Source organism: Pipra filicauda, unplaced genomic scaffold (assembly GCF_003945595.2).
Source record: "Pipra filicauda isolate LSUMZ 115617 unplaced genomic scaffold, ASM394559v2 scaffold70_size2993248_pilon, whole genome shotgun sequence".
NCBI lineage: Eukaryota > Metazoa > Chordata > Aves > Passeriformes > Pipridae > Pipra > Pipra filicauda.
Window position 1 is genome coordinate 1,329,076 of NW_024104876.1, and position 25,175 is coordinate 1,354,250.

Sequence of the window (25,175 nt, forward strand, 5' to 3'; positions counted from 1 at the left end):
TTCTCAGTAAGTTTGTTACAATTCTTTTTTTTTCAGTAGAACATTTGCTACCTTAAACCCCTTCTGATGCTGCTGTATCCTCACACACATCTTGAAGTGTCCAGCCATCATACAGATACTGGGCAGGATATTATCTTGTCTTCTAACATCACACTGATGATCAGAAACACAAAGTAAAGAGCAAACATGGTGAGCCCCAGCATTTTGTTCATTTTCCATTTACAGACAGCGATGGAGATAATCACAAACAGGAGCATGAGGAAAAGGAGAACAATTGCACAAAACAAACCATTGCTGCTCACTGCCACGGGGCTGAGGCCATTGAAGACAGAAAAAAGGAACCAGGGAACTGGCAAGCTGCAAGTAAAGGAAAAGTAATTGAAATAAATGTTTTAAGGCAGTTCATTTTCTGCATCATAACTAAGCAATTTTTCCAAAGTCTTACAGGGGGGAAAAAATGCATGATTGCATTCAATGTAGCTCAGCATAAATCTAAACTAGATGTTGTTTGTATCAAAATTGCATTTGGATAATGCTTCCACTATCATAGTGCAATCCAAGAGGCTGAAAGGACCTATAAATTAAATGTCTTGGGCTGTAATAAAGAAATGTCCTGATGCTTTATGATGGAAGATACAGGCACTGATCCTGCCCTTGCCTGCACAGGAGCTGGATGTTTCTGAGTGCCCAGATCTTGTTCCTGCCTGTAAATCTTTGATGTTTACCAAAGATTTCTTGAATTTTTGTCTTGAAAAAATGGTAATTTTCTGTTGATTGAGAATTAAGTGAAGATGGTGGGCTGAGCTGTAACACTTTGTCTTTCCTGGCTGGGTTTGGGTGTTGTTTGGTTTGGGCTTGGGTTTTTTGTTTGTTTTTTTTAAAGGAACTGGTTGCCCAGCTGCCCTTCATTTAAAGACAGCTAAAATTAAATTAATGGGTATGTTTGGAATAAAACCAGCTTTGTATTTCAGAAGAAATGCATGTTTGAGCACTGAGCTGGTACTCACCCAACAGTGATATCAAAGATGTTGCTGCCCACAGAGCTGGACACAGCCATGTCACCCAAGCCTTTCCGTGCCACGATGACACTGGTGATGAGGTCAGGGATGGATGTTCCTGCTGCCAGGATGGTCAAACCCATAATTTCCTCTGATATCCCAATTGTTTCCCCAACCTAATCAACACAAATTGGGTAGAGCTGTTAGCACTGGAACAGGGACTACAGTTGCTCTGTGCAGTTTTGGGGTTTGTGCCATACTGGAGTTATAATAATCTGAATCCCCTAAACATGGGAGCATTTTGCTGCTTTGTAGGATTAGAAAGTTAAATTTCACAGGGTCTGATCCTGGATTTGCTCTGCAGTGCAGGGAATCTGATCACAGTGATGCCAGCACTGAGCAAGGTCAAGTCAGCCACAGCACAACTCTGCTGTCCTCAGTCCACCTCTGCTGGATGTTGTCCACTTTTTCCCTCTCCAGATTTAACATCAGCTATACAAGATCTGAGGGCTTTTGGAAATGACAGTCCTTGGATTTATGGCATGATCAGCTATATTGTGCAATATATCACTAAATACAGAATGGGGGGAGTGATTCTACAAGATGGAAGTAGTATTTCCCAGAATACCAGGTGAACATTAGGGCAGAGGGAGTTGAGATCATTTAGCAGCTTCCAGAATCAGACCCTTTATTTTCCTAGAATTTTAATTAGATAATGGATAATTATGTTCTGCACAGAAACATTCATCAATGAAAAGTCAGAATTAAGATAAATCTTGACAGTACTTTTCCTTTCATTGCACTTTCCTTTCACTGATGCACAAACTCCCTTGGAAGCTCTTGGAAAAGAATGAAGCTTTGTCAAATCAAAAAAAAAAGGAAATAGAAAATTCCCTTTTGACTTCTAACAAAACAAAGTTTCTACTGTTGTGATGGGCTGCAGCTGTAATTCATGAGATAAAATGCCAAGTGACACTGTTGCCTCTCTCCATCTACTAGTTCTGAACTGGTGATTTGCAGAGAGAACACAGACCCCTTACCTGGTGAGCCCACCACACCATGAGGTAAGAGAACACAGCAATCCAGAGGATGGATCCAAAAAACGTGATGACAAAGAATTTTTTTGAGTCCTGTTGAAATCAAGTTTGGAAAGAAAAAAAAAAAAAGATGTTTCAGGCAAGTTAATAATCCCCAGTGAAAACTATTCACCTGAAACACTTCCCTGCAGTTGATTTGCTTTAACTTGGACCCTGGTTTCTATTTGTATTTCTGGTTTTCAGCTCGATTAGGTGACCTGTAGTTGCTAGAATTTGTGGTTTATTAAATTAAGTCTCTGTACAACGTTCCACTGCAGCTGGGCCTCCTGTCCCACCCCCTGCAGCAGTAACAAGCACTTCAAGTATGCAAAGGCTCCAGACATGGAAAAATGGAGCTGGGGACTCTTGCCCAGAGGAAATCTATAGCTCAGTTAATGACTCCAGTAGCAGAAAGAAGACAGATTCTTACAGGGTTCCTGACGTCAGGCAGAGTGCTCCAGAGAGGAAAGACAATGGGAAAGAGGAAAAGGTAAATGGCTTGTTTTTTCCTTGTTTCTGGCCATTCCAGAGATAAGGGCTCATCATTTTCATCATCATCATCTGTGCTGTCCTCATCACTGTCTTCCTCACTCTCAGAGCTGCTGTCTTCTGAGCTGTCACTGCTTGATGAGGGCTGTAGATCAGGATAAGAAAATCAAAAAGGCAATATGTTTTCACACCTCCAAGGAGCTGCATTTATTCCCCCTGGCCTCACCTGGGCAGAGCTCAGATTTGTAACAGGGCTAGGGGCACCCACAGGCCCCATCTCACTACTGTGGGCAGGATCCAGGCTCATCCTACCCCAGCACCTGTGTATTGTCAACTAAATTGCATCTGTTAACTAGAACCACCTTTTAGATGAGGTTTTGACACAAACTGTCCTTGAAAATCCTTTCCTCATCAGAACAGCCAAATTACATCACCTGGAAGGAGGGATTTGGGGAGCAAAGCAGAACTGTACACTGGGGAGCACAGGACAGGCACATACTGGGATCTTCCCTTGCCCTGGAGTACCCCCCTGGCCTCAGAGGAGTGGAAAATACTATACAGGATCAGTTGGTGTCATATTTTGGACCTGATCTGTGTTTGTAAGCCAAAATGTTTCAGCCAAATATTAATAAATCACTGCACAGTCTATATATAGCTGCCAGTGACATCAGTTGGATCCTGTCCCAAAAGCTCTGGAGAGGGAAGAAGGGAAGTACATGTGAAGGTCGGCCTGGAGGGAGCACTTCCTGCCTGTGACCCTGATTTCAATACCTGTCCATTCTGTGGTGCATCTGCCTTCTGTGTGGCTTTGCTGGGCTCAGAGTCATGGGCAGGAGTTACCTGGATGGTGCTTGGGGCCTTCTTCTCCTCTTCTGCAAAAAGCAATAAGAAGGAACACTGGGTTTAATTGTCAGGGGCTCACCTTCCCCATGGTCAGCAGGGAGATCTGACCTCCCTCCCAAAACGTGTGGCATTTCAGGTGAAACCCTGTCAGACTGCCTAGGTTTGCTGTGGTTGTGATTAGTAAATCGGGGCAGAATCTGACCCTCCTGGAGTAGAATGAGACCTTGATGTTCCTGTGACTTCCTCTCCAGAACTGCTGTAAGAGACACGTGTAACAACAGGGAAATGCTAATCACCTCATCTACAGCTGATGAGTATTTCCTGGTTGCTTTCTGGATTCCGAAGATCTTACTAAAACCATCCTTAAAAGCCAGAAAGAATGTAAAGCCTTGCTTCTTTTTGGTTTTTTTTTTGTATTTTGTTTGTTTTTTTTTTCCAGTGAAGCATGGGAGCATTCTCCAGGGAGCTGCTTCTTCAAGGCTTCTGAAAAATGACTTGGACGTGCTGCCAGACTTTAATCCCTGATCATTTGGTGGGGATTCAAAAGCAAATGGCAAAGTGCTGACACGTACAAGGAAACAACTACAATGTCCTCTGTGCTGTTCCTGTGTAGCCAAGAGGAACACGGAAACCTTCGTGTGTAATAGTGTGGAAACAAGCACAACACAGAGCACAGGTGAAGTCAATGAGATGTTGGTAACACACACAAGCAATTGTTTTTTAAACAGTGTTTTTCTCAAGTTTAGGCTCACTCAGGTGAGACCCAGTGTTGTGAGATGCTGAGGTCCCTGTGTTGTGTAGAGCTGGGACATTCCACACAAAAGTTTCCTGTTTTTCAAAATCTCCATCTTCCCAGGCAGCACAAACCCATGTTGTAGCACAGCCAGCTCAGACAGGCTCTGTGTCAGCAGTGAGAGAGAAAACCCAAAAAGTACTGAACTGCCAGAGGTCAGGGTCAGATGGGATATTGGGAAGGAATTCTTCCCTGTGAGGGTGGGGAGGCCCTGGCACAGGTTGCCCAGAGAAGCTGTGGCTGCTCCATCCCTGCAAATGTCCAAGGTCAGGTTGGATGAACTTGGAGCAACCTGAGCTAGTGGAAGGTGTCCCTGCCCAGGGCAAGGGTTGGAGCTGGATGGGCTTTAAGGTCCCTTCCAACCCAAATGATTCTGTGAATCTATTCAAGGGAAGAATGCACAGACCCTTAGACTGATATAGAAACAGTCAGTGCAGCTGATTCCCTCTGCAGGAACCTTCCATGCTCTTCTGCAAGTCTGGCAAATTTCCAAGCTAAACTGAAGGTCCTTTGTTTTAACAAACACCTCAGTTTGAAGGGTCTACCAAAGACCAGCAGCACCCAAGTGCTGCCTGACTTCCCTTCTCCACCATTCCATGGCCACTTCCACTACATCCTTGTAGCACTCCCTGCCCCGTCTCTGTCTCACTGAGGGCTCCTTTGGGATGGCTGTTCCTGCCCACACACATCCACTGTTTCCTGCTGCACTGTTACAGCAGCCACCTGTGACAGCAATAACACGGACCTTGTGTCAGACCCCGGTGTCTCTGTGCCAGCCCTGGGGTGTTGTGTGCTGGGAAGGTGAGGGCTGGCACTGCAAAACCAGGCAGACGGCTCTTGCACTCACCTTCTGGCTGTGGGCCTTGTCCATCCAAGGTCTCTGCCTTGGCCTTGGCCATGTTGCTCAGGATGTCAACCCTGTCTTTAAATTTTTCTGTGGATGAGGAGGACATGTCCATCAGCAACTGTCAGCTGTGAAACCCCCTTTACCTCCCCCCTACACACCCATGCTCTTGCCCCTTTCCTCTTCCATGGGCCAGCACTGACCTGTGAGCTGTTGTGCCTGTGCCCCCAGGTTTTGGCTGCTGCTGTTGATCATGGCTGGCATGTTTAAATGTTAGTGCTAGAGCAACTACACCAGCCATTTGAGAGGTAACTAATACTATCATATTTTAAAGAGAACTAGAAGGAAGAGAAATCCTTTCCTGGTCATTAGTGCAGAAGGGTATCTGTACTTCATAGGAAGCAAATGCAGAAAGAACAGAGGAGGAGTTTTAGTGCAATATCATCTTGTTCTCAAGGGACTATTGATTTTTTTCAGGCTAGATTATGTGCAAACTAAAACTGACACCTTCCTCCTGCCATGTGGCTGTGGAAGAGGCCTTAGGGTGCTGCCTGCAGCCTGGGGACCTGATGGTAAGGGAAAATAAAAACCTTTTATGTTCCAGTTCCCTGGAAAATTATTGATTTCTCTAAGTATACACAAGTGTCTGCTCTGCTGTGCTGGCACTGATCTAAATTCCTGGTGTCCAGGCTGTGTGGGAGATGATCTTCACCAGTGCAGGGTCCAGTGCTGTATTTCTGGGATTGCTGGGGGCTTCTTCCACTGTGAACCATGTTCTGCTCTGCTCAACTGAGCTGCTTTATTACTGGCTTACAGTGAACTGTGAAACTGTGTGTGTCTCCATAATTCAGTGTTGTGCTCAAATCTCTTAGTGCTGACTCTCACTGAAACGGGACAAAACACAGGCTCAAAGAAAAGCCCCATTTTCTCTACTCTCTGCCCTCTGTTGAGCTGCCCACCCCACAACTCAGCTGAGGGTTGCAGGGTTTGCACATGGACAGGAGCCACAAGGAACTGGCCACGCTCTGCTTGGCTGGTGTGCAGGGCTGTAAATTCATTTCCTCTGGAAGTTTTATCACACTGATTTAATCCACTGTGCTGTTGAGTACACAACCAGAACGTGTTGTTGTCATCTGCCTCAAGGGCAGGGCCCTGCCACTTTATACATCACTGTGATACTGATATAATAAAAATTGCAGGCCTGAGGCCATGAGCTGTGTGGGCAGATCAGATTCAGAGCTGAACCTCACAAAAATCAGTAAATTCTGGTGTATGTCCAATAACTTTGTCCAGCTCAGACATTAAGACCTCAGGGGACAAGTCCTATTCTGGTGAGATTCCTGTTAGTGTCTGACAAACATTTTTCACCAACTGGAATTTCCACTGAGCCTTGGAATGAGCACTGGACTGAGATGAAATGATGATAGAATCCCAGAATGATTTGGTTTGGAAGGGAACTTAAGATCACCTTGTTCCAACCCTCTGCCATTAACAGGGACATCTTCCACTATCCCAGGTTGCTCCAAGCCCCAGCCAACCTGGCCTTGGACACTTCCAGGGATGGGGCAGCCACAGCTTCTCTGGACAACCTGTGCCAGGGCCTCAACACCCTCACAGGGAGGAATTTCTTCCCTATATCTAATCAAAATGATGATTTTTTTTTCTCCTTTGAAAGGCTGGCTGGGATGTAAGAGCCTGACTCTTCCATGCTCCTTGTCAATCCTGAAGCTCACCAGAGGGGATGGGAAGCATTTTGCTTCCTTCCCCCTGAGCTGATGCACTAGGACATCCCTGGATGCAGGGCAGCACAGAGGTGACCCATTGCTCCCAGTCCCCTCTAAGCACTGGGCAATGCATCTTTCTGTTCAGCTTGTCCCTGAAGCTGCTGCAAAAGCTCCTGTCAGCAAGGTCAGGGCGGTCAGGCTCAGCCTGAGGGAGATTATATACATTGAAGCTCCGGGCTCCCTGCCCTGGCCCAGGCTGGGAGTGGAGCCCTCAGCATCCCTCTGTCAGCACAAACAGATTAGGCCCAGGCCCCTCTCCAGTCCTCAGGAGATCAGCCTCATTTGGGAGGGTGTTAATTCCTCTGACACACAATTCCTGTGTGGACTGAGGCTGGAGGCAGAGCTGGCTCTAAGCTGGGCTGATCTGCAGGTCAGCACGGGCAGGAAGGATGTCCCTGAGCTCAGTCCTTGCTGTGCTGGATTAGCTGTGCAGGGCAGGGGCCCTCAGTCCCCTGGGGCATCCACTGCTGGCAGCTCTGTCCCCAGCTCTGAGAGCCCATCACACAGGACATCTCTGTGTCCAGGGGCCCTGAGATGCTCTCCAGGAAGATTCCTGTCCTATGGATTGACAGCACCCAGGCTGGACTTCAGGTGGCAGCTGAGCTTTTACCCTGAATTTGGCTCTTGGGTTTAATGCACTCTTTGGCTTTCACAACACGATCAGCAGGAAGGATTTTTTCTTTACAATTTAGCATGAACCTGAAGGATTTGGAGATTCTGCTGTCTAAAAGTGGAAATAAAAAACCAAACTCATTATTCCTTTTGCTCCTTTGTATCTTGATTCCTTAACAAGTGATGGAATGCTAAGGAAACAAGGAGAAACTGTAGCTGCCTTCAGCTTCCTCACTTGGCTCTGGCCTGCAACCTTGCCTGCTGCTCTGGGCTGGTCTAATTTCCAAAACCATTAGCTTGTTAACTGGGGCATACTGAGGACAGGCAGCTCTGCTGCTGGAGCCTTTTTCTTCATTCAAAAACAAAAGTTAGCTTCTGCCTTCTTCCCTGCATGACTGGACTTTAAAGGATAATCTGATGGTAAGACTGGAGGTTCAGCAGAGGGTTCCTGAGTATTTCCAAAATCCTTTTTCTTTTCATTCCCCCACAGTTCCCTCTGGTGTCAGTGGGGAAAATCCTGAAAAGATCTCATGCTCTGCTTCTGCACGCTTCCAGAGAAAGTGGGGGAAAGAATAAAGTTGCTAGAAATTCCTCGTTAAAAAGAATAACCTTCTGGAGAGACTGTTGTAGCCCATCCTTGCATCCCTTTGTATCAGACTGAAGTACACGTGCTCACACTCCCATCTAGTGGCTGCTGCACAGACAGTAACTCACACCGTGCCTGGCTGCTGGGGCAGGCTTAGGTTGGATAGCAGGAAAAATTTCTTCATGGAAAGGGTTGTCCAGCCCTGGCACAGGCTGTCAGACCAGTGGTGGATTCCCCATCCCTGGAGGATTTAAAAGGTATGTAGATGGGGCACTTAAGAACAGAGTGGGAGAGTGCTGGGGGAGCAGTTGGACTCTTGGAAGGCTTTTACAACCTAAATGGTTCTGTGGAATGAGCAGGGAAGTTCTCTTTCAGAGAAGATCCAAACTGCCCCCCACCCCCAATCCTGTTTATTCAATATAGTCCTTGGAATAGCAGCCTCTTTAGCAGGGACAGTGGCTTTTACAACTGCATGGAAACCTCCCAGCAGCCTATTCTGGGCTGAACTGGCTGGAACTGTCCTTGGCCTCATCTTGCAACTCCTGCTGAGGTCCCAGGGTTTCCCCAGGGCACTGGCCTGGACCAGAAAGCCAAGTGTGTGCTGACCTGGGGTGGGAGATGCTGCACAGAGACATCTGGAGGTGTGGGAAGGATGAGAAGGTGCTGGGGGGAGTCTCTGAGTGGCAGCAGCCCCTCAGTCTGGCACTTTTTGATGCTCAAGGCAATGGCATGTCCTCTTGGAAGGTTTTGGCATTATCCTGGTTCTGTTGATAACACCTCTTGGGGGAAGAGGAGGCAAGGGCAGTAGGGCAAACTGTGATGAGTTGTTAGGCTGCCTAACAGGTTTGGGTCCCTTCCCCAGACTGTCAAAGCAGACACACTTCTCTGCCTTGCTGTCCTCACCCAACCTCCTCTGTTCCCTTGATCAGTTTGTGCAGCTGGGATTTTGATCTGGATAGTCCTTTTTGTAACCTCTATGAGAGCCAGGAGAGAGGTGTTGATCTGCTTAGCTTCCTTCTCTCTTTGAATGGACAGCAGGTAATCTCTTAAGAACAAGTAGGGCAGTGGAGGGGTGGGGCATGAGCTGAGCTAGGGAAGAAAATCTAAAAAACTCTTTTTTTATGTGTTTCACTATTTCTTGAAAAATGAACCTCCACAGTGGGGTCGAATTAAAGTTTAATACAAAGCAGCATGTTAAAAGTCTGTGTACAAAGACCCTGGCTCTGTCTGGAGATGAGGCTTCTCTGCATCCTGGGCAGTTTAAAAGAGTCTTGGACCTGAACTGATCTTTCTCTGGCCCTGGGGAGCTGCCCATTGCCTGCACTGTGCTGAGAACACACTTTGCCATGGAAGTGATGGTACCACAGCAGTGCAGGGGGGCTTTTAGAGGTGCTCAGTGTCGGTTTAAACCACATAGAATTGGCCTAACCATCGTAATTGGAGCTCATTTTGTGATTTAAATCTCAGCTGGGATATTAATCACTGTCAAAATGATAATTCTTCAAGGGTTTTAACCTCTTTTTGTGCTGCTGTTTCAGGGCTGGGGTGAGGTCTGAGCTAAGAAGAGGAAGGAAGACGCGACTCATGTTTGCTGCCCCTGAAGTCAGAGAGAGCAGAGATGGGGGACAGCAGTGACTGTCACCACTTCCAGGGACCCCAGCAGCAGCTGCCACCACAGCAGTGACCAGCTTGGCACAGGCAAAGCAGATGTGGCAGGACCAAAGCATGAGGTGTTTGTCCTCTCAGCACTGGATCAGAAGAGACAGAGCTCCTGACACCGCCTGTGACACGCAGAGCTGCGTTCCAGGGGTGAGTTGCTGACCCCAAAACACTGACACACACAGCCTGTGTTCCCAGTTAAACCACTCTGCACCCAGGGCAGCAAACCCAAGTCCCTCCAATGTGGAGCATCCACTCACCTTCTGCCAGGGGGTCCAGGGTGTGGATCATGAGCTGGAAGATGGTGCCGCGCATCTGGGAGTTGTGCAGGGAGGCCGAGCTGCTGCCCCGTTGCAGGGCTGGCCCAGGCTGTGGAAAGGCACAATCCCAGTCAATCCCAGTTCCCTCCTCCACTGGCCAGCCATGGGCAGACAAAGGGGCAGCAATTTAACCAGCAGGGGAGGAGTGAGCTGTGCAGTGTTTGCTGTGGGGGAGGACTGACCCTGCCAACCTCTGCTCTGGGAACCCAGGAGGAAAATTAGCCACAAAACCAGGTAAGGAAAATCACTTTCTGAATTTCTGTATGCCTGTTCAAAGCAGAGGATGAATAGCACTCTGCTGGTCAAATCCACTGGGGAAGCCTGAGCTGTCTCCTGGTTTTTATAAAAAGCCCTTTGAGGACAGGACTGAGCCAGGTGTCCCCTTAACAAGGTGTGAGCATTGTGCCTGATATGAGACAGGCTTTGTCCAGGCTTTTTGCCACAGAATTTGACACTTTTATTCATGACCTGACATGGGGAGGGGTTCAAAATGCAATGACTTCAGATCCCTGTGAAGTTGCTTAGACCTACCTGCAGCTTCCTCACATCTGGTGGCTTCTTTGTTCCATCATCTGCAGCTGCCCCAGTGCTTTTCTACAAGCAACAAAGAATGAAAATGACTGATCCCTTCTGCTGCTTCACCTGCTTTTTTAGGATCTAATGATCCCTCAGGCTGCTCTCTGCGAGGAGGTGGGACAGCTGACACCAATGACTTGCATGGATGCTACTGAAAGAGCCTTCCTCAAATTCCAGCAGAGTGAAAGTGCAAAGGGGTATTTTTTTTTCACAGTGATTAGCATTACTTTCCAACATTTATAATTTCTGTAATTTATTTCTCCCAAGGGATAGGTCCAGCAGCTCTGTCATGCTGCTCTGCATTAGTGAGAGTTTTCTGTCAGCTCCAAGTGCAGGGTTGGATTCAATTTGTGGTGATTGATGTCCACAGTGATGGGTGTCACTGCAGGATCTTGGACATGTACCCCACTGGAATGTAGCACAGGAGCTGTCAGGACTCCCAGCTATGGGCACTGGGTGAACATCAGACCAGGGGAAGGAAAGAGAAGCAGTTTCTCGATTCTGCACCACTTCAACCACCCTCACCCCCCTTCCTCCCTTCCCTTAAATGATGTGGAGCGCCAGGACCAGAAGGCAGAGCATGTTAGAGTGCCAGGGACACACAACTGACCAGCAAAGCCTGCAATGCCAGAGGAGAGTCTGAAACCAGGTGGTCTCTGCTCAACAGCTGCAGTAGCACAGGTCAGGAGAACAAAGGGGCTGTGGGAGAGCTGAGGAGGGACAGAGGAGGAAGGAGCGGGCTGGCACACTCAAGATGGCAAAGCTCAAGTGTTCTGGAGACCCTTCCTGCCCAGAGCTGCAAGTCTGAAAGGGTGGTTGGCTCTGGGGACACCTTCAGATACTCTTTTTGTGAGCAGTCAGCTCTTCCTTCAAAAGACACCGAGGGAAGGTCTCAAATCTGGAGTTACAGCCACAAACCTCCTGAGCACAGAATCCCCCTGAGCACACCCAGCTGGGGTCAGGGCATGGAATTAGGTTTGGGCACTTGGATCTGGTTGCCAAATGCTGACCAGGAGAGCAGGTAGTGGTTGCTAAAGCTGCCAGACCCCTTCCTGTGCTGCAGATCAGGTAACAAGTGACACCACCAGTGTCCCACCTGGCTGCAGGGATGGAAAAGAGAATTTCCTCCTACACCTCTCAGCCACAAGGGGCTGGGACAGAAGCCTTTTCCCCGTTTAACACAGAGTTGTCCAATCTTGTTCCCAGACTGTGTTCCTGCAAGTGTTCTTTTTGAAACTCTTTTACAACAACCAAGAAAGCAAAATCCCACACGTGTCTTTGAAAGCAGCTGAGCAACCACAACTGAGACCTTTAGTAATTGCATGGTAGTGATGTTCTCTAATTTCTTAGAATCTCTCTCCAGATTGCATTTCCCTCATTTTATAACCATAATTATTGACCAGTACCTGTGTTCCGAGGTTTGAATATGTGTTTTTTGAAGGAGATGTGGTTTTTCTTTATGGTTTACACTAGAACAAATTATTTCCAACTTGCCCTCTGAACTCCAAGGACACCAACCTTTCTCACATGCTCTGCTGATGCTGCCTGCACAGCACTGAGCTTCTTGTTCAGCTCCTGCTTCACCCATTGCTCCAGGTACACGTTCTGTTTCATGGTGAATACATATGTGGCATAGGCAGTCAGTAAAAGGAGGCTTTCCCACCAATCAATGACACTGTCTAGGAAAAACAGGATGAGCATCAGTAAGTCTACAATGTAGAATGAGATGTCTCTAAATAAGGGCCACCATGTCAGGTGGAGTATCTCCCTGGAGAAGAGGGCACAGGTGCCAATGACGAAGAGGATATTAAACACTGCTGAGCCCACAATGGTACCGATGCCGACATTACTGTGTGAGATGAAGACACCTATGAGGGAAGTGAAGAGTTCTGGTGCTGATCCACCTGCTGCCATGAAGGTGGCTCCAGCCACATCCTCAGAGATCTGCAGCTTCTCTGTGATCACTCCCAAAGCGGGGACAAAATACTCATCACACACTATGGCCAAGGCCACAAACACATACATCATGCCAAAGATGTGAAGGACAACCCACCCTTGCCTGCGTTCTTCCACACTGAACAGGTCCTGGGGATATTCTCCTTTGGACTCATGGGGTGGTTTTTTGTCTGGGTGGCTTTCACTGGCATTTTCTTGCTGTGGGGTTGTATCCACTGGAGTAGTGACGGGCACAGCTGGCTCAGCATCCACATATATACAGTGCCTTATTTTGGGTGCTGTGGCATTGCCTCTCCCAGCAGTCTTGTTGCTGGGGGGGTCCCTGGAGGTCACTTTGACAGGGTCCGTGGGTTGGGGGGCTGTGTGTGATGCTGGAAGGGCAGAGGGGCTGAACTGGAGCTGGTAGAGAGAGAGGACCAACACCGTGGCAAGAAAGAAAAGGATTCGGTTCCTTTGTAGCCGCCTCCTCCGTGGCAAATGCATTTCCTGAAGGTTCAGAATCCAGAGCTGTGTCCAGCAGCTACTGGAGACTTCTCTTGGTCAGCAATTCGAATTTACAGCCACCATTGGAGCTTCCAGCTGATCTTGAGCATCAGGAGTGGAACTGCACAGCACAAGATGCAGAATCCTGCAAAAGAGAATCTGCTGTGAAAAATTAAGTACTGCAACTTACCACCATTTGGGCAGCAACACTTCACTGGCACTCTTGTATTTTTCAGTAAGAAGAAATGGACTTAAATGAGTAAAGGCAGATCTAGATCCAGGGTTTAGTTTATTTTTTTTATATACAACTGTAAGTTGTGCTGATTAATAATCAAAGGTTTGGCTTAATAGAGAGGAGTTGGCTGAGACAGTCCAATCCAAGCTGAATTCTGATTCCACTAAATGCCCACATCCAGGAGATGTTAAGGATTGTGTTTTCATTGGAGTGCAGTTGCTATTCTGTAATATTAACAACTGGGTCAGAGTTCTGCAGGAGGAGAGGATACAGCTTCTGTCAAGGAACCGACTTTTAATTGCTACAGCTGATGCTCTGAAGGCAAGATCGAGCTGGTAAAACCTCCTTCTAAACCAGGTTTTCACCAAAATAAGCTCAGCAGGAGGATGGGAACTGCTTGAGAATTCCCAGCAATGCTGGTCCGTGGCTTTCCAGCCTTTCACTCCCCAGGAAAGCGGCCAAGCAAGGGTGAGTTTTTTCCCTCAGTGTGAGGAAAACGTGGTTCTGTGGTTCTACTAAAACTGGGGGTGCTGAGCAGCCATTTGTTTCTATGACTACATCTTTCCAAGCCTTTCTGTAGAATTCAGAACTGGCAAAGTGGAATTGTAATCATACCTTTTATTAGGGGGTAATTAGCATATCTTGCATAATTATTTGAGCAGCATTTAGAAAGGAAGAGGAATTGTAGATGCCAGAGAGACAGATCCTGCAGCTGTGACAGTCTGGAGACAGGGGCTGGACAGCATCTACCCTTTGGCACATTTGGAGTGTTCTATATTCTAATGTTTTACCTCAGAATATCACTCTCCATGGATTATTTTTCCTCCAGAGTGCAAATGTTACATTATTCTTTAACTGGATGTGAATCATAGTTTTCTAAACCATTCTCAGATAAGCTCTTCATGCAAGTTATCACACACTTACCCTCTTGCATAATACCCAGGGAATTAATCAGCCTAAATTTCTTCCAAGACAGGCACTATTATCTTCATTTAAATAGCTGGGAGGATCACTAAGGCAACACTAATAGAGGGTCATGGGAGTACCTAGATAAATAGATGATATAAGCTTTGCTTTTCATATGTAAAAGGAACATAAACATGCATGTGGCAGAACTGCATAATAGGTATAACAAATTGGACATTATTATAAAATAACTCTCCCTAACAAAGACAGGAGAGTTAAAAGAATGGCCTAGGGAGGACACAGACGTGTGCACATACTTAGGGTCAGTTCTAAGAGCTCTCCAACCTTTCACAATTCCTGACCACCAGCCTCTTTGTTTCTCTAGCCTTGTTAAGTTTAGCAGCTTTCTTACAGTTAACTCCTGGTAAACTCCTTTTCTCAGCTCCTGCCTCAGCCAGGCAAGATCCAAACCAATCAAATAAACCTCCCCAGCCTACCTTCCAAAGACGTGTCCAGGAGGAACAGGAGTTCCAAGGGCTGGGTGTAGTGCTGGAAGCTTCTTTGGTACTTAACAGCCCGGTGGGAGATGCTGTTGCAGAGGGAGGTGGATGAAAATGATCCCATTTTCAGGAGGTCTCCTCTGCCAGCAGAGCCCTAATGCAAGGGAGGGTCAGGTGTGAAGGACACCTTAGTGGGGGACAGCCAATCCCATTTAATACCCACAGGCCCTAAGAGGATTAAGCAGTATTGTATAGATTTGGGTCTATCTCCGAAGCCAATACCTTTGTCTGCTGCCCCAGGTTATTCCCAGTGTGAGGGCAGGTGATTATCTGTGTTACAAACTACAGGATTGGAGCACCAGCCATGGACATGGATCACCCTCACGGCAGCTCCAGGGGGTAAATCACCCTTAAACAAGGCCCTGGAGCTCCATTTTGAGGCATCTCCTACAGCTGACAGGTCAAATGCCATCCAAGCACCTTTGCCACAATGTGTGTCTGCTTTGCAATGCCAGAGGAAGTGTTAAAACTCTTTTTTTCTTTCTGGAAAAATCACTCAGCTCCCACGCCAGGAGCACTGATGCAGAGGGAGGCAGCAGCCCCTCACCGGCACAACAACCTTGGGATGGTGTCCAGGACTCTTCTGTGGCATGGACATGGTGCAGCTCCACAGAGGAAGAAATGACAACAGTCCTGGCCAGAGATTTAATGGTCACAACAGCCTGATCATCAGATTTGTCACAGGGGAATTAGAAAATTGTTGTTTGATTTTGGGCCACTCATGACAAGAGAGACATTGAGGGGCTGGAGCATGTCCAGGGAAGGGAATGGAGCTGGGGAAGGGTCTGGAGCAGCAGGAGGGGCTGAGGGAGCTGGGGGGGCTCAGCCTGAAGAAAAGGAGGCTCAGGGGGGACCTTCTGGCTCTGCAACTCCCTGACAGGAGGGGGGAACCGGGGGGGATCGGGCTCTGCTCCCAGGGAACAAGGGACAGGAGAAGGGGAAATGGCCTCAAGCTGTACCAGGGAAGGTTTAGACTGGATATTAGGGGAAAATCCTTCACTGAAAGGGTTGTCCAGCCCTGGCGCTGCTGCCCAGGGCAGGGGTGGAGTCTCCATCCCTGGAGGGATTTAAAAGCCATGTAGATGTGGCACTTGGAATAGGGGTGGCCTTGGCAGTGCTGGGGGAGCGGTTGGACACGATGATCTTAGAGGTCTTTTCCAACCTGAATGATTCCATGATAATATTAAAGCAAACCGCTGTCTGAACGCACAGCTCCAGGGGCACATCCCCACTTTGCAATGGCGTTTATTCCCTTCCCCCGTCCCTCACTCCCACAGCTGGGAGAAGGAGGCCCACTGCCCAGCCGGGATTGCTTATCCCTAACCCCTTCTCCATGCACAGCGGTCATTTTTACAGCGACACCGCATTCCCACAACTCCGACATCCAACAGAACGCTTCCCGCTTGAGCCCCGGCCCTTCCCGCCCGCGCCGCGCGTTCCGGGGGGACGCTTTCCGTGTCGGACCCATGGCGGCGCGGCGGGCCCAGGGTGAGCAACATCAATTCCCTTCCCCCGCGCGCCTCTCTCCGCTGCCCCCGAACATCCCGGGAATCTCCGGGAGCAGCCCCGCGGAGCGGGAGAGGGTGGTGGGGAGCGCTGGCTGCCTGCTGGGCGGCTTTCGGAGCGCCGGGGCTGCTCCTCTTAGGGCGGCTCAGCTCCCGCCGTGTCCGGGCCTTCCTTTACCCCCGGCGGGATGATCTGTGCGTGACCCACTGAATCTGAGCCAAATCCCACGTTTTGGGCGAGGTGTTTCGGGGGACAAGGGTAATTGTCGCTTCTCCCCGGGGTCAGTGTCAGGGCGAGCTGCCTCCTGCGTGTGACTCCTGGGCTTAAGAGCTGAGTGGTCTCCGTGGGCCTCTCCCAGCTCGGCACCTTCAGTGATCTCTCTGTAACTTTGATAAGGATTTGTGCCTTTTCCTCCCTTGCAGGCGGGTGATCGCGGTTCTCCGTGAGGGCAGCGGGAGGAGCAGCTCGCCATGCCCACGGTGGTGGTGATGGACGTGTCCCTGTCCATGACCCGGCCCGTGGCCGTGGAGGGCTCCGAGGAGTATCAGCGCAAGCACCTGGCGGCCCACGGGCTCACTATGCTCTTCGAGCACATGGCCACCAACTACAAGCTGGAGTTCACGGCCCTCGTGGTGTTCTCATCGCTCTGGGAGCTGATGGTGCCCTTTACGAGGGACTACAACACGCTGCAGGTAGGGAGGGTGCAACACAACAGCGGGAAACCCTCAGCATTTTAAACCAAAATCAGCCAATTTCACCAGCAATCGGGAGAGAAATTGTGTGTTGTGGTGTCATCCTGTGCACGACATCTTGAGTGGAGTGTTTTGTCGTTATTTAAGTGTAGGGGAAATCAGCGGGTTTAAAACATTTTGCTGGTTTTCGGGTGAGCCCAGGAGTGTGGCCAGTTAACTTAAAAGTGGGGATGGAGTTAAACATGGGAAAGAGCTGCCTCAAAGCTCTAAAACTGGTTGTCTGATGTTCCTGTGGTTTTACTCATGATAAATGGCGCAGGATGATGTCCTGGTGACAGGACCATTGAGACAGTCAGGTGATTTGGCAGAGAGAAGGTGCTTTTGGGGGTGTGTAGCAGTTGAAGCGGGGCAGGGATGAGAATAAGTGATTTTAGGCCTCACAGATGTGATGGGAAGTTGGGAGGAGGAAGTGAAAGGGAGGAAATCCAAGAGGGAAGTTTCCCATGACTGCAGTAAGACACTAAAAGCCTCCGAATGCAGTAAAAATTGTACATATATATCTTGTTATCATACATAATATCAGGAGGAAATGACACATTGCTGTCACAGGGCAACCATGGTTTAGGATTGTCCATTGTGGGACAAACAGATTTTCAGAGAAGTTCTCTGTTCTGTTTGCAGATTTAGAGCAGTGTTAGAGTGCCAGGGCATCCTCTCTGACCTGTTTTCACCTCCCTGAGGTGTTCATTTGAGGAATTCTGAAAGCCAAGAACCCAGCCAGGCTCCTTTAGCAGGTTCATCTCACAGCTGCACCCTGTGTTAAGTGTGAGGCTTTCACTTCAAGGAGAAAAGCTGGTTTATGGATGCAGATGGTTTGTTACTCTCTCTGCCAAAGAGTTTTTGTGAGACAAACTCCTCATGAGAGTTCTCTCCTTTCTGAACCTCTGAGAGGCTGTAGCTGCTCTGACACCTGCAAGGATTTTCTCAGCTAAATGTTTCTTGTTAGACTTTGCTTCAGATTTTGACTTTTCTGTTTCTTTGAGACATACAAAGGATTTTTTTTTCTCTTGAGGAGCTCTGTTTATATTATAATTCTTTCAGAGTCAGCTGTCATTGTCTCATGGTTTCATTCATCATTTCTTTACACCTTTCTTTCCCTTTGTGTAACAGTGCAGTTGTGTGACCGTGCAGAGCAGACATCCTGACTCACCAAGAGCCAGGAGTGACTGGTGTGTGTCTCCTGGGAGGAATATTCCCCCCAGGAATGACAGTGGTGTTTGTCTTTGCAGGAAGCCCTGAGTAACATGGATGATTATGACAAAACCTGCCTGGAGTCAGCACTGCTGGGGGTTTGCAACATTGTCCAGCAGGAATGGGGGGCAGCAATTCCATGCCAGGTACACCTGATTTCACTGTTTGTAGCATCCAGTGCATCCTTAGTTTTCCTTGGCAGGGGGATTGGAACTGGATGATCTTTAAGGTCCCTTCCAACCCAAACCATTCCATGATTCTGTGATTCTATCCCTGTGAGTTGCATTAGAAATGTAAATGTAATTTGAAAACTCTGAATGCTCTCAGACATGCCTGTGCTACAGACCCACAAAGAAATTAGTGTTCTGGATAGATCTGGAATGGGAACAGAGGTGATGTTTATTTAAATATTCAGCAGTAAAAACTAGGCTGTTTCCTGTCCAGTGTGTTATTGTTGTGCAGCGGGTTATAAAATGTGGCCCAGGAGCACCATTGTGCAGGTTTGGCATTTGGTCTGGGTGCACTCTGCTGGCCCAGGAGCCTCACTCGGGGTGGAAAGGGTGCAGTCACACATTCAAGAACCTTCCTTCCCCAATACCTGATGGTTTCCAGGGTTTGGAGCAGTTCCAGGTCTCAACCACCAGTGTGGGACTGTGCTGAGTGTATTTTGATCTGACTTCTTTCCCAAATGAGTCATTTGACTTGCAGCTGCTCACACACTCCAGCCAGCCCTCAGAGCTCTCAGCCTTCCAGATTTGCTGCCTCTTATGGCAAAGTTTGCTTTTAACCCTCAGTTTTCTGAGACACTTGATGTAAGTTCAGTAATTTAGCAGCTCAGTGAGCTGGGAAGATGCCTCAAGCAACATTCCTTAAGGAGAAAAAGGATAGAGGTTTATGGGTTGGGTAGTGCTTCACAATCCAACCCTGATAAAAGGCCCCTGGGAACAGCAGACATTCAGAGCAAAGAACTAGAAAGGTGTAAAAACCAAACAGAGATTAAACCTCAACAATTTGGTCTCTCATTTGTGTCAGGGCTCATTTTCCTGGCACTTCAGGTGGTGGGGGGGTGATGAAAGGCAGTGGGGAATGTGCTGTCAGGGGTCTTGGACTGGAGGAAAACGTCACTGGTGAGCAACAGTTCAGATGGGAGCTGAGGAGACTGGAGAGAGAGAGAGAGACTGAGGATGGGGAGAGGATACAAATCTGGATGTAGCAAATACACATTGAGTTTGGATAGAATTTGATTTTCCTCCCCTCCCAGCCAAAAATCATGCCTGCTGTTGCTGTGCACTGCTGAAGGAGCAGCTCTTTCACTGCTCAGTGTCTCAGCTGAGTGTAAATGATCCCATTATTCAGTGTAACCTCTTAGTGCAGGTTCCCACAAGGATTGACTGTGATGTGCAGCTCAATAGAAAAATGTGTATTTTTGCTCTAATAGTTCTGAGCAAACTGCAGCTATGTTTGCAAAGAGCAAAGATAATTAATACTACTTTTTTTATGGTTTCTGTGGCTTGGAGTGGAAGTCGAGTTGCCCTCCAGATTCTGCAGAACTGGGCTTTATCTTCCACCTGGAAATAAGCCTGGAATCCTTGAGTCCATCAGCATCAGGCTGCTTTTTTTGGCACTATAGTCACTGTGCTTCTGATGTACACTTAGAAATGAAATTTATGGAATTTAAATTCTGGTGCAGTTGCCTAATGACGAGGAAATGCATATTTGCCATGCACAGTTTGAATCAGGATGGTTCAATCTTCTGTTTTCTGGGAATTTTACTCGCGGTCCTTCCCTCAGCCCGGCGGAGGGAATCCCGGTGGGAGCGGGGTTTTTCCGAGCTGCGGGAAGGCTGCTGCGATGTTTTGGTGTTCGTTGCGCCCTGCAGACGGGAATTCTCCCCCGTGCTGTCCCCCCAGGTTGTCCTTGTCACCGACGGCTGCCTGGGCATCGGCCGCGGCTCCCTGCGCCACTCCCTGGCCACGCACAACCAGCGCAGCGACAGCAACCGCTTCCCGCTGCCCTTCCCCTTCCCGTCCAAGCTCTACGTCATGTGCATGGCCAACCTGGAAGAGGTGATGTCCTTAACACCTTCCTTCTGCTCGGTTGTGTGGGATAACTGTTGGTTTTTTCTGAATTAACAGCCAGGGTGGCACAAAACGTCCTTCGATGTTCTCGTGCTTGAAGTGTGCTTGACATTCCAGTGTTAGTTATTGGCTGAAGTGTGGCTGCTAAGAAGTTTATTATTGCACTGTTATTATCTACTACTGCTGCATTGTTATAGTAATCTTTATAAATCATGCCAGTTTCCCCCTGGGGAATATTAGGCAATTTTAATTTATCTGCTTATGTTGTTACCATTACTGCATTAATTACACTGAATGCTTCTGTGGGGTTTTCTTAACCTACAGTTAAATTCTTGACTAAATGAATTCTGTTGTAAAGATGCCCAACTCTTAAAATATAATAGCTTTATGTGGAAATGTGAGAGAGCAAAAGTGAAGTCTCCAAGCCACTGTTCAAACCAGCTTCCCTTAGTTTTGAAGGAAAAGTGTTGGTTTTCTTTCCCTTACTTTTCTCTTGCAAATCTGAATACCAGCTTTAAAAATCTCCACAGGAGTTAGAATTCTGCTGAATAAACAATGTTTAAAAAGAAGCCTCTTTGACTAAGGTTCCTTAGAAAAGGTTTTATTAATAGCATTGCTTTTGACCTGACACCAATATTCTTGTGTCCATCACAGAAGGATTTTCTGCTTAGGCATCAAATAGATATCTCAACCTCAAGGTCTCTTGTCAAGGATGATCCTTCTGATTAAATTGATGGATTTAAGTGTTGTTTACACATCAGGATAACTGGGAAAATGTTTAAAATAAATTTTCTATTTCTGATAAGTAATAAGAGAACATTACCTGGGAGACCAAGAATGTTCCTTTATTTTGAAAGGAGTGAGATAACAAAAAATCAGGAGAGCATCCAATCAGATGCTTTTTGCTGTGGTGTGTATATTTTCTTAAAACATACTGGTTAATAAAAAAGAGAGGAAGAAGAACACTCAACAAAAATATTTCCCTTTGTTTTTTTACAGCTTCAAAGCACAGATTCCTTGGACTGCCTGGAAAGGCTCATTGATTTAAACAATGGGGAAGGGCAGATTTTCACCATTGATGGCCCCCTGTGCCTGAAGAATGTGCAGTCAATGTTTGGGTTAGTAGATAATAGGCCTTTGGGAAGGTTTCCAGTTAGTATCTCTAGAGGAAAACAAATACAATAAGAAATCTGGTGATATGAGATGTTCTAATTAAAATTCTTTTTCCTTTTATTTTATGATCTTGTTACCTGTATTTTCATCTTGACCTTCACTGGTTAAGGTCAATATTTATTTTAATTCTTGTGTAACCAAACCATAGCAGTTGTTTAAGCTTGGCAGACAGAACTCAGTAATTTCCACAGCTATTGTTCATTTGCCATCAGTGTGATAATGTGCTGCTCTGTTCCATAATTTAGCAACACTAGAACTCTTAAATTAACTGTAGCTTAAAAAAAGGTTTGGGACCTAAGTTAGTGTGCTTTAGACAAATAATTTCCATTTGGTATGTTTTATGTTTTCCTTAATAAGTGTTTGTGTTCTAGAAAGCTGATAGACCTGGCTTATACACCATTCCATGCTGTTCTCAAGTGTGGCCACTTAGCATCTGATGTGCAAGTATTTCCCAGACCTGAGCCTTTCATTATAGATGAGGAGATAGACCCCATTCCTAAAGCAATTAATACAGGTAACAAACCTTTGATTGCTTTTTGACTTAAACCCATTTGATTTCTGCCTTTTCACTGCCAGCTGTGTAGTTACTGTTTCATCCACATTTTCTCTGCAGTTATCACTCACTGACTGTGTAATGTTTGGGGATGTGGGGACAAGAACATCATCCTCTTTCATCCATGAGTGCCTGGTGAAAGGGCTGGAGTGGGGCAGAGGCACTTGCAGAGCTCAGGGTGCCAGTTTTTAGAGGCAGAGACTGGAATACAGCCACAGGCTGCTTTCCATGAACACCCTCATAAGCTTCATGGGAGACAGGAGAGATGTGTGGAAGAAGGGGCTGCATTTTGTATTAGAGTTGCCTTTACCAGAAAGAATCTGCAGGATCAGGTGAGACAAAGCAGCATCTTTCTGGAGGTTTCATTGAGGAATCCATTAGAAGTGGAGTCAGGAGGAAGTGGTGAGGCAGCACAAGTTGAGATTTATGAGATTTAGGTTCTCTGTCATCCTGGCACTTCTTACCAATAGTAAATTATTTTAAAAAACAACTGTGCCAAGAAAAGCCTTTCTCAGCCCTCCCACAAGTGGACACTGCTCCCATGAGCAGCAGGTATTTCTTTCCTCTCCTTTGGCATTTCTAAAACAGGAGTGGGTTGTTACAGTGTAAAAGTCAATGTCCACAATCCTGTATTTGTCAAGCAGCACAGCTCGTAGGCAGCTGTGTGTGATGGAAGTTATGTTTTTATCTTAAAAAGTCATGGTATTGTGAATGGTTATTAACATTCAGAGACCCCAGCTGAGGTCTGGGTTCTCTGTGCTGCCTCATTGCTTCAGAAAACACTGATGTAAGAAGTGGTGTTAAATTGACTCCATCCATTGCAGCTGTTTCCAAATCTGACTTAAACCTGTTGTCTCCCCCCAGATCTAGAAATTGTTGGGTTTGTAGACATAGCTGACATTTCCAGCCCTCCTGTCTTGTCCAGACACTTGGTACTGCCCATTGCACTTAACAGAGGTGAGCAGGTTTGGTTTTTTTCAGCAAAAAAACTACCTCAGGCTTCCCTTGTAATGTCTGTGGTGGTTTAGACTAAAAGCACAGATTTTGTGCTTTATCAAAATGCCAGATGTCAAGTTTGTGTGCTTACATTAAAATTAAAACCTTGAACACAAGGTTTCTTATTTTGAATACTGTGTTCTTTGGGAAGTTCATAGAGGGACCAGGGTCCTTAAAGCATCATTGTTTGTAGAACATGCTAAACTTAAAGCTAAAAATAATAATGAGCCATGACATATGTGGTGCAAGATGAATATTTAACGCCTGTGAGTACAATGCAGTGGAATATTTATGTATCATTATTGTACTACTTTGCCCAAACAGTTCATTTAGCAGCTGTTTGTTCTACAAAAGTATTAATTAACTCTTGCATGCAGACAGTAAAGGGTGGTGTCATGGGAAGAGAACTGGTGTGTTTGAATTTATTCTTATGTTTTCTCTTTGTTTGTCTTTATTCTTCCCCAGAAGGGGATGAGGTGGGACCTGGGATCACAGATGACACCGAAGATGAGAATTCAGCAAATCAGATTGCTGGGAAAATCCCCAACTTCTGTGTTTTATTACATGGCAGCCTCAAAGTGGAAGGCATGGTGGCTGTCGTCCAGTTGGGGTATGGAGCTGGATGTCTGCCTGAAAAATCTCTTCCTTTGCTCATTTGTGCTTTATTTATAAATTATGTTATTTATATCTGTGTTCTGTGCAGAACTCTGCACTGCCAGACAAAGCTGTGGATTTCTAATCACAGAGGTGTTTCTGCCAGTACAAATTGCAAAACATTGAGCCCCCACACAGTGAGAGGGAGGCAAACTCTAGGCACAGGGGTGGAAGATTTTCAGCCTTTGGGGCTTTGCTCTTTTCCATAGGCCAGAGTGGTATGGAATGCTTTATTCACAAGCTGATAGCAAGAAGAAATCAAACCTCATGATGTCACTCTTTGAGCCTGGTCCTGAGCCCCTGCCATGGCTGGGGAAGATGGCACAGCTTGGCCCCATTTCAGGTACTGCTCGCACTCCTTTGAGTAACTCTGACACAGTCAGTGTGCTGTGCATGATTTTGCCAAATCTTAGTAGCTAAGCCTGTTTGTTTTCTTTTTTTTTTCCTCCCAGATGCAAAAGAAAATCCTTATGGGGAGGATGACAACAAGAGCCCTTTCCCCTTGCAGCCCAAGAACAAGCGCAGCTACGCCCAGAATGTCACAGTCTGGATTAAACCAAGTGGCCTCCAGGTAAAATGTTGAGGGTTTGGTGCTTCACTTTGAGCAGCAGTGACCATCTTAGCAGGAAAGTGGGGTCTGTGTGTGTCCTGTCTGTTTAAGGTAATTGCTTTATTGCTTTTCTTTCGTTTTTATGAACACTGCCTCTTCACAGTGTCCTGATTAAAATGCGATCAGAAAGCATAGCTTGTTTCATGAAAGCTCTGTCTCCAGTGTAGCATCTGGCTTGGTTTATTGGATTTAGTATAATTACCATTAGCTCCAATGTGTCAATGGCCAGGATAATTTATCAATAAAGAGTTGAGGTTTTTTTCCTGCAGCTTTCCCCAGCAGTTGCCAAGATTTCTGTACTTTTTTTTCCCCTCTTTTCTGCAGACAGATGTACAGAAGATCTTGAGAAATGCAAGGAAACTCCCTGAAAAAACTCAGACCTTCTATAAAGTGAGTAACATTGCAGGCTGGCCCAGGTTTGACCCATGCATTTAACAGAAGAAACACAGTGTCTGTGACTGTGGGATGTTCTGTGCAGGCTTCTAGGGCTGTAAGAACACAGATGCTCTGCAAAGGAGACATCCTGAGTCATTTTATAGGGTCTGGTTTCCGTGCCACCATGTTCTCTGTCAGGGTGGCACAGACATGTCATGTTTACAGGTGTCCCTCGTGCCCCCTGCTCCTTCCACGGTGAACTTCTTTACAGATTTCATGCTCTTGTCCAGGCGGAAATAAGCTGGAGGATCAGACAGAAATAGGAACACAGGTGTCATTCTGAGTCTGAAAATGTCTCTTATATTTTGTCTACAACTGAAGCAGAGAAAGACAAAATTCCAGGCACATTTGGCCACATCACAGTAATCCATAACTGGACGGTAGCTGGAAGTTATTGTCCCTCTTGCAAGCTTAGTGCTGAAGCAGTTTAGTATTGTAGCCCTCAGAGACTTGAGGAATGAATACCCTTCAAAGTGCACATAAGCACTGTCAGTTTACAGTGAAGAA

General features: G+C 46.8%; 2 protein-coding genes and 1 long non-coding RNA gene across 5 annotated transcripts in view; 2 read left to right on the top strand and 1 right to left on the bottom strand.

The window, feature by feature from the left end:
- Window positions 1-14,816, bottom strand: SLC24A1 (solute carrier family 24 member 1). Its single transcript, XM_027714786.2, has 10 exons — window positions 14,658-14,816; window positions 12,099-13,164; window positions 10,536-10,598; window positions 9,945-10,053; window positions 5,047-5,133; window positions 3,335-3,435; window positions 2,505-2,708; window positions 2,039-2,128; window positions 1,008-1,174; window positions 1-357 (listed from the first exon to the last, which is right to left on the bottom strand). Exons 2-10 carry the CDS (start codon window positions 13,017-13,019, stop codon window positions 108-110), a joined length of 1,992 nt encoding a protein of 663 aa, XP_027570587.1. The 5' UTR covers window positions 13,020-13,164; window positions 14,658-14,816; the 3' UTR covers window positions 1-107.
- On the top strand, window positions 2,118-5,548 carry LOC120324798. Its single transcript, XR_005566393.1, has 3 exons — window positions 2,118-2,564; window positions 3,846-4,082; window positions 5,521-5,548. It is a non-coding gene; the product is annotated as an uncharacterized LOC120324798 (long non-coding RNA).
- INTS14 (integrator complex subunit 14) overlaps window positions 13,414-25,175 on the top strand; it is a 13,838-nt gene continuing 2,076 nt past the window's right edge. The window contains exons 1-11 of one of the 3 annotated variants that reach the window (XM_039389130.1): window positions 13,414-13,722; window positions 16,649-16,918; window positions 18,208-18,315; window positions 20,080-20,235; window positions 21,247-21,365; window positions 21,792-21,934; window positions 22,838-22,930; window positions 23,435-23,579; window positions 23,833-23,966; window positions 24,076-24,194; window positions 24,558-24,623. In XM_039389130.1, the coding sequence (XP_039245064.1) occupies window positions 16,697-16,918; window positions 18,208-18,315; window positions 20,080-20,235; window positions 21,247-21,365; window positions 21,792-21,934; window positions 22,838-22,930; window positions 23,435-23,579; window positions 23,833-23,966; window positions 24,076-24,194; window positions 24,558-24,623 (1,305 nt within the window). In that variant the 5' untranslated portion in view covers window positions 13,414-13,722; window positions 16,649-16,696. Of the gene's footprint in view, window positions 13,723-16,255; window positions 16,507-16,648; window positions 16,919-18,207; window positions 18,316-20,079; window positions 20,236-21,246; window positions 21,366-21,791; window positions 21,935-22,837; window positions 22,931-23,434; window positions 23,580-23,832; window positions 23,967-24,075; window positions 24,195-24,557; window positions 24,624-25,175 lie in introns of those variants that run through there. The other 2 variants (XM_039389131.1, XM_027714787.2) reach the window with 2 other exon arrangements.

What these genes read in the sequence shown, in the direction of transcription:
- SLC24A1 (XM_027714786.2), bottom strand. Translation starts at nt 13,019, where the DNA reads ATGCATTTGCCACGGAGGAGGCGGCTACAAAGGAACCGAATCCTTTTC. An exon ending in TGCCTGACGTCAGGAACCCT is followed by an intron (nt 2,129 to 2,504) that starts GTAAGAATCTGT and finishes TGATTTCAACAG; the next exon opens with GACTCAAAAAAATTCTTTGT. An exon ending in TGGTGTGGTGGGCTCACCAG is followed by an intron (nt 1,175 to 2,038) that starts GTAAGGGGTCTG and finishes TGTGTTGATTAG; the next exon opens with GTTGGGGAAACAATTGGGAT.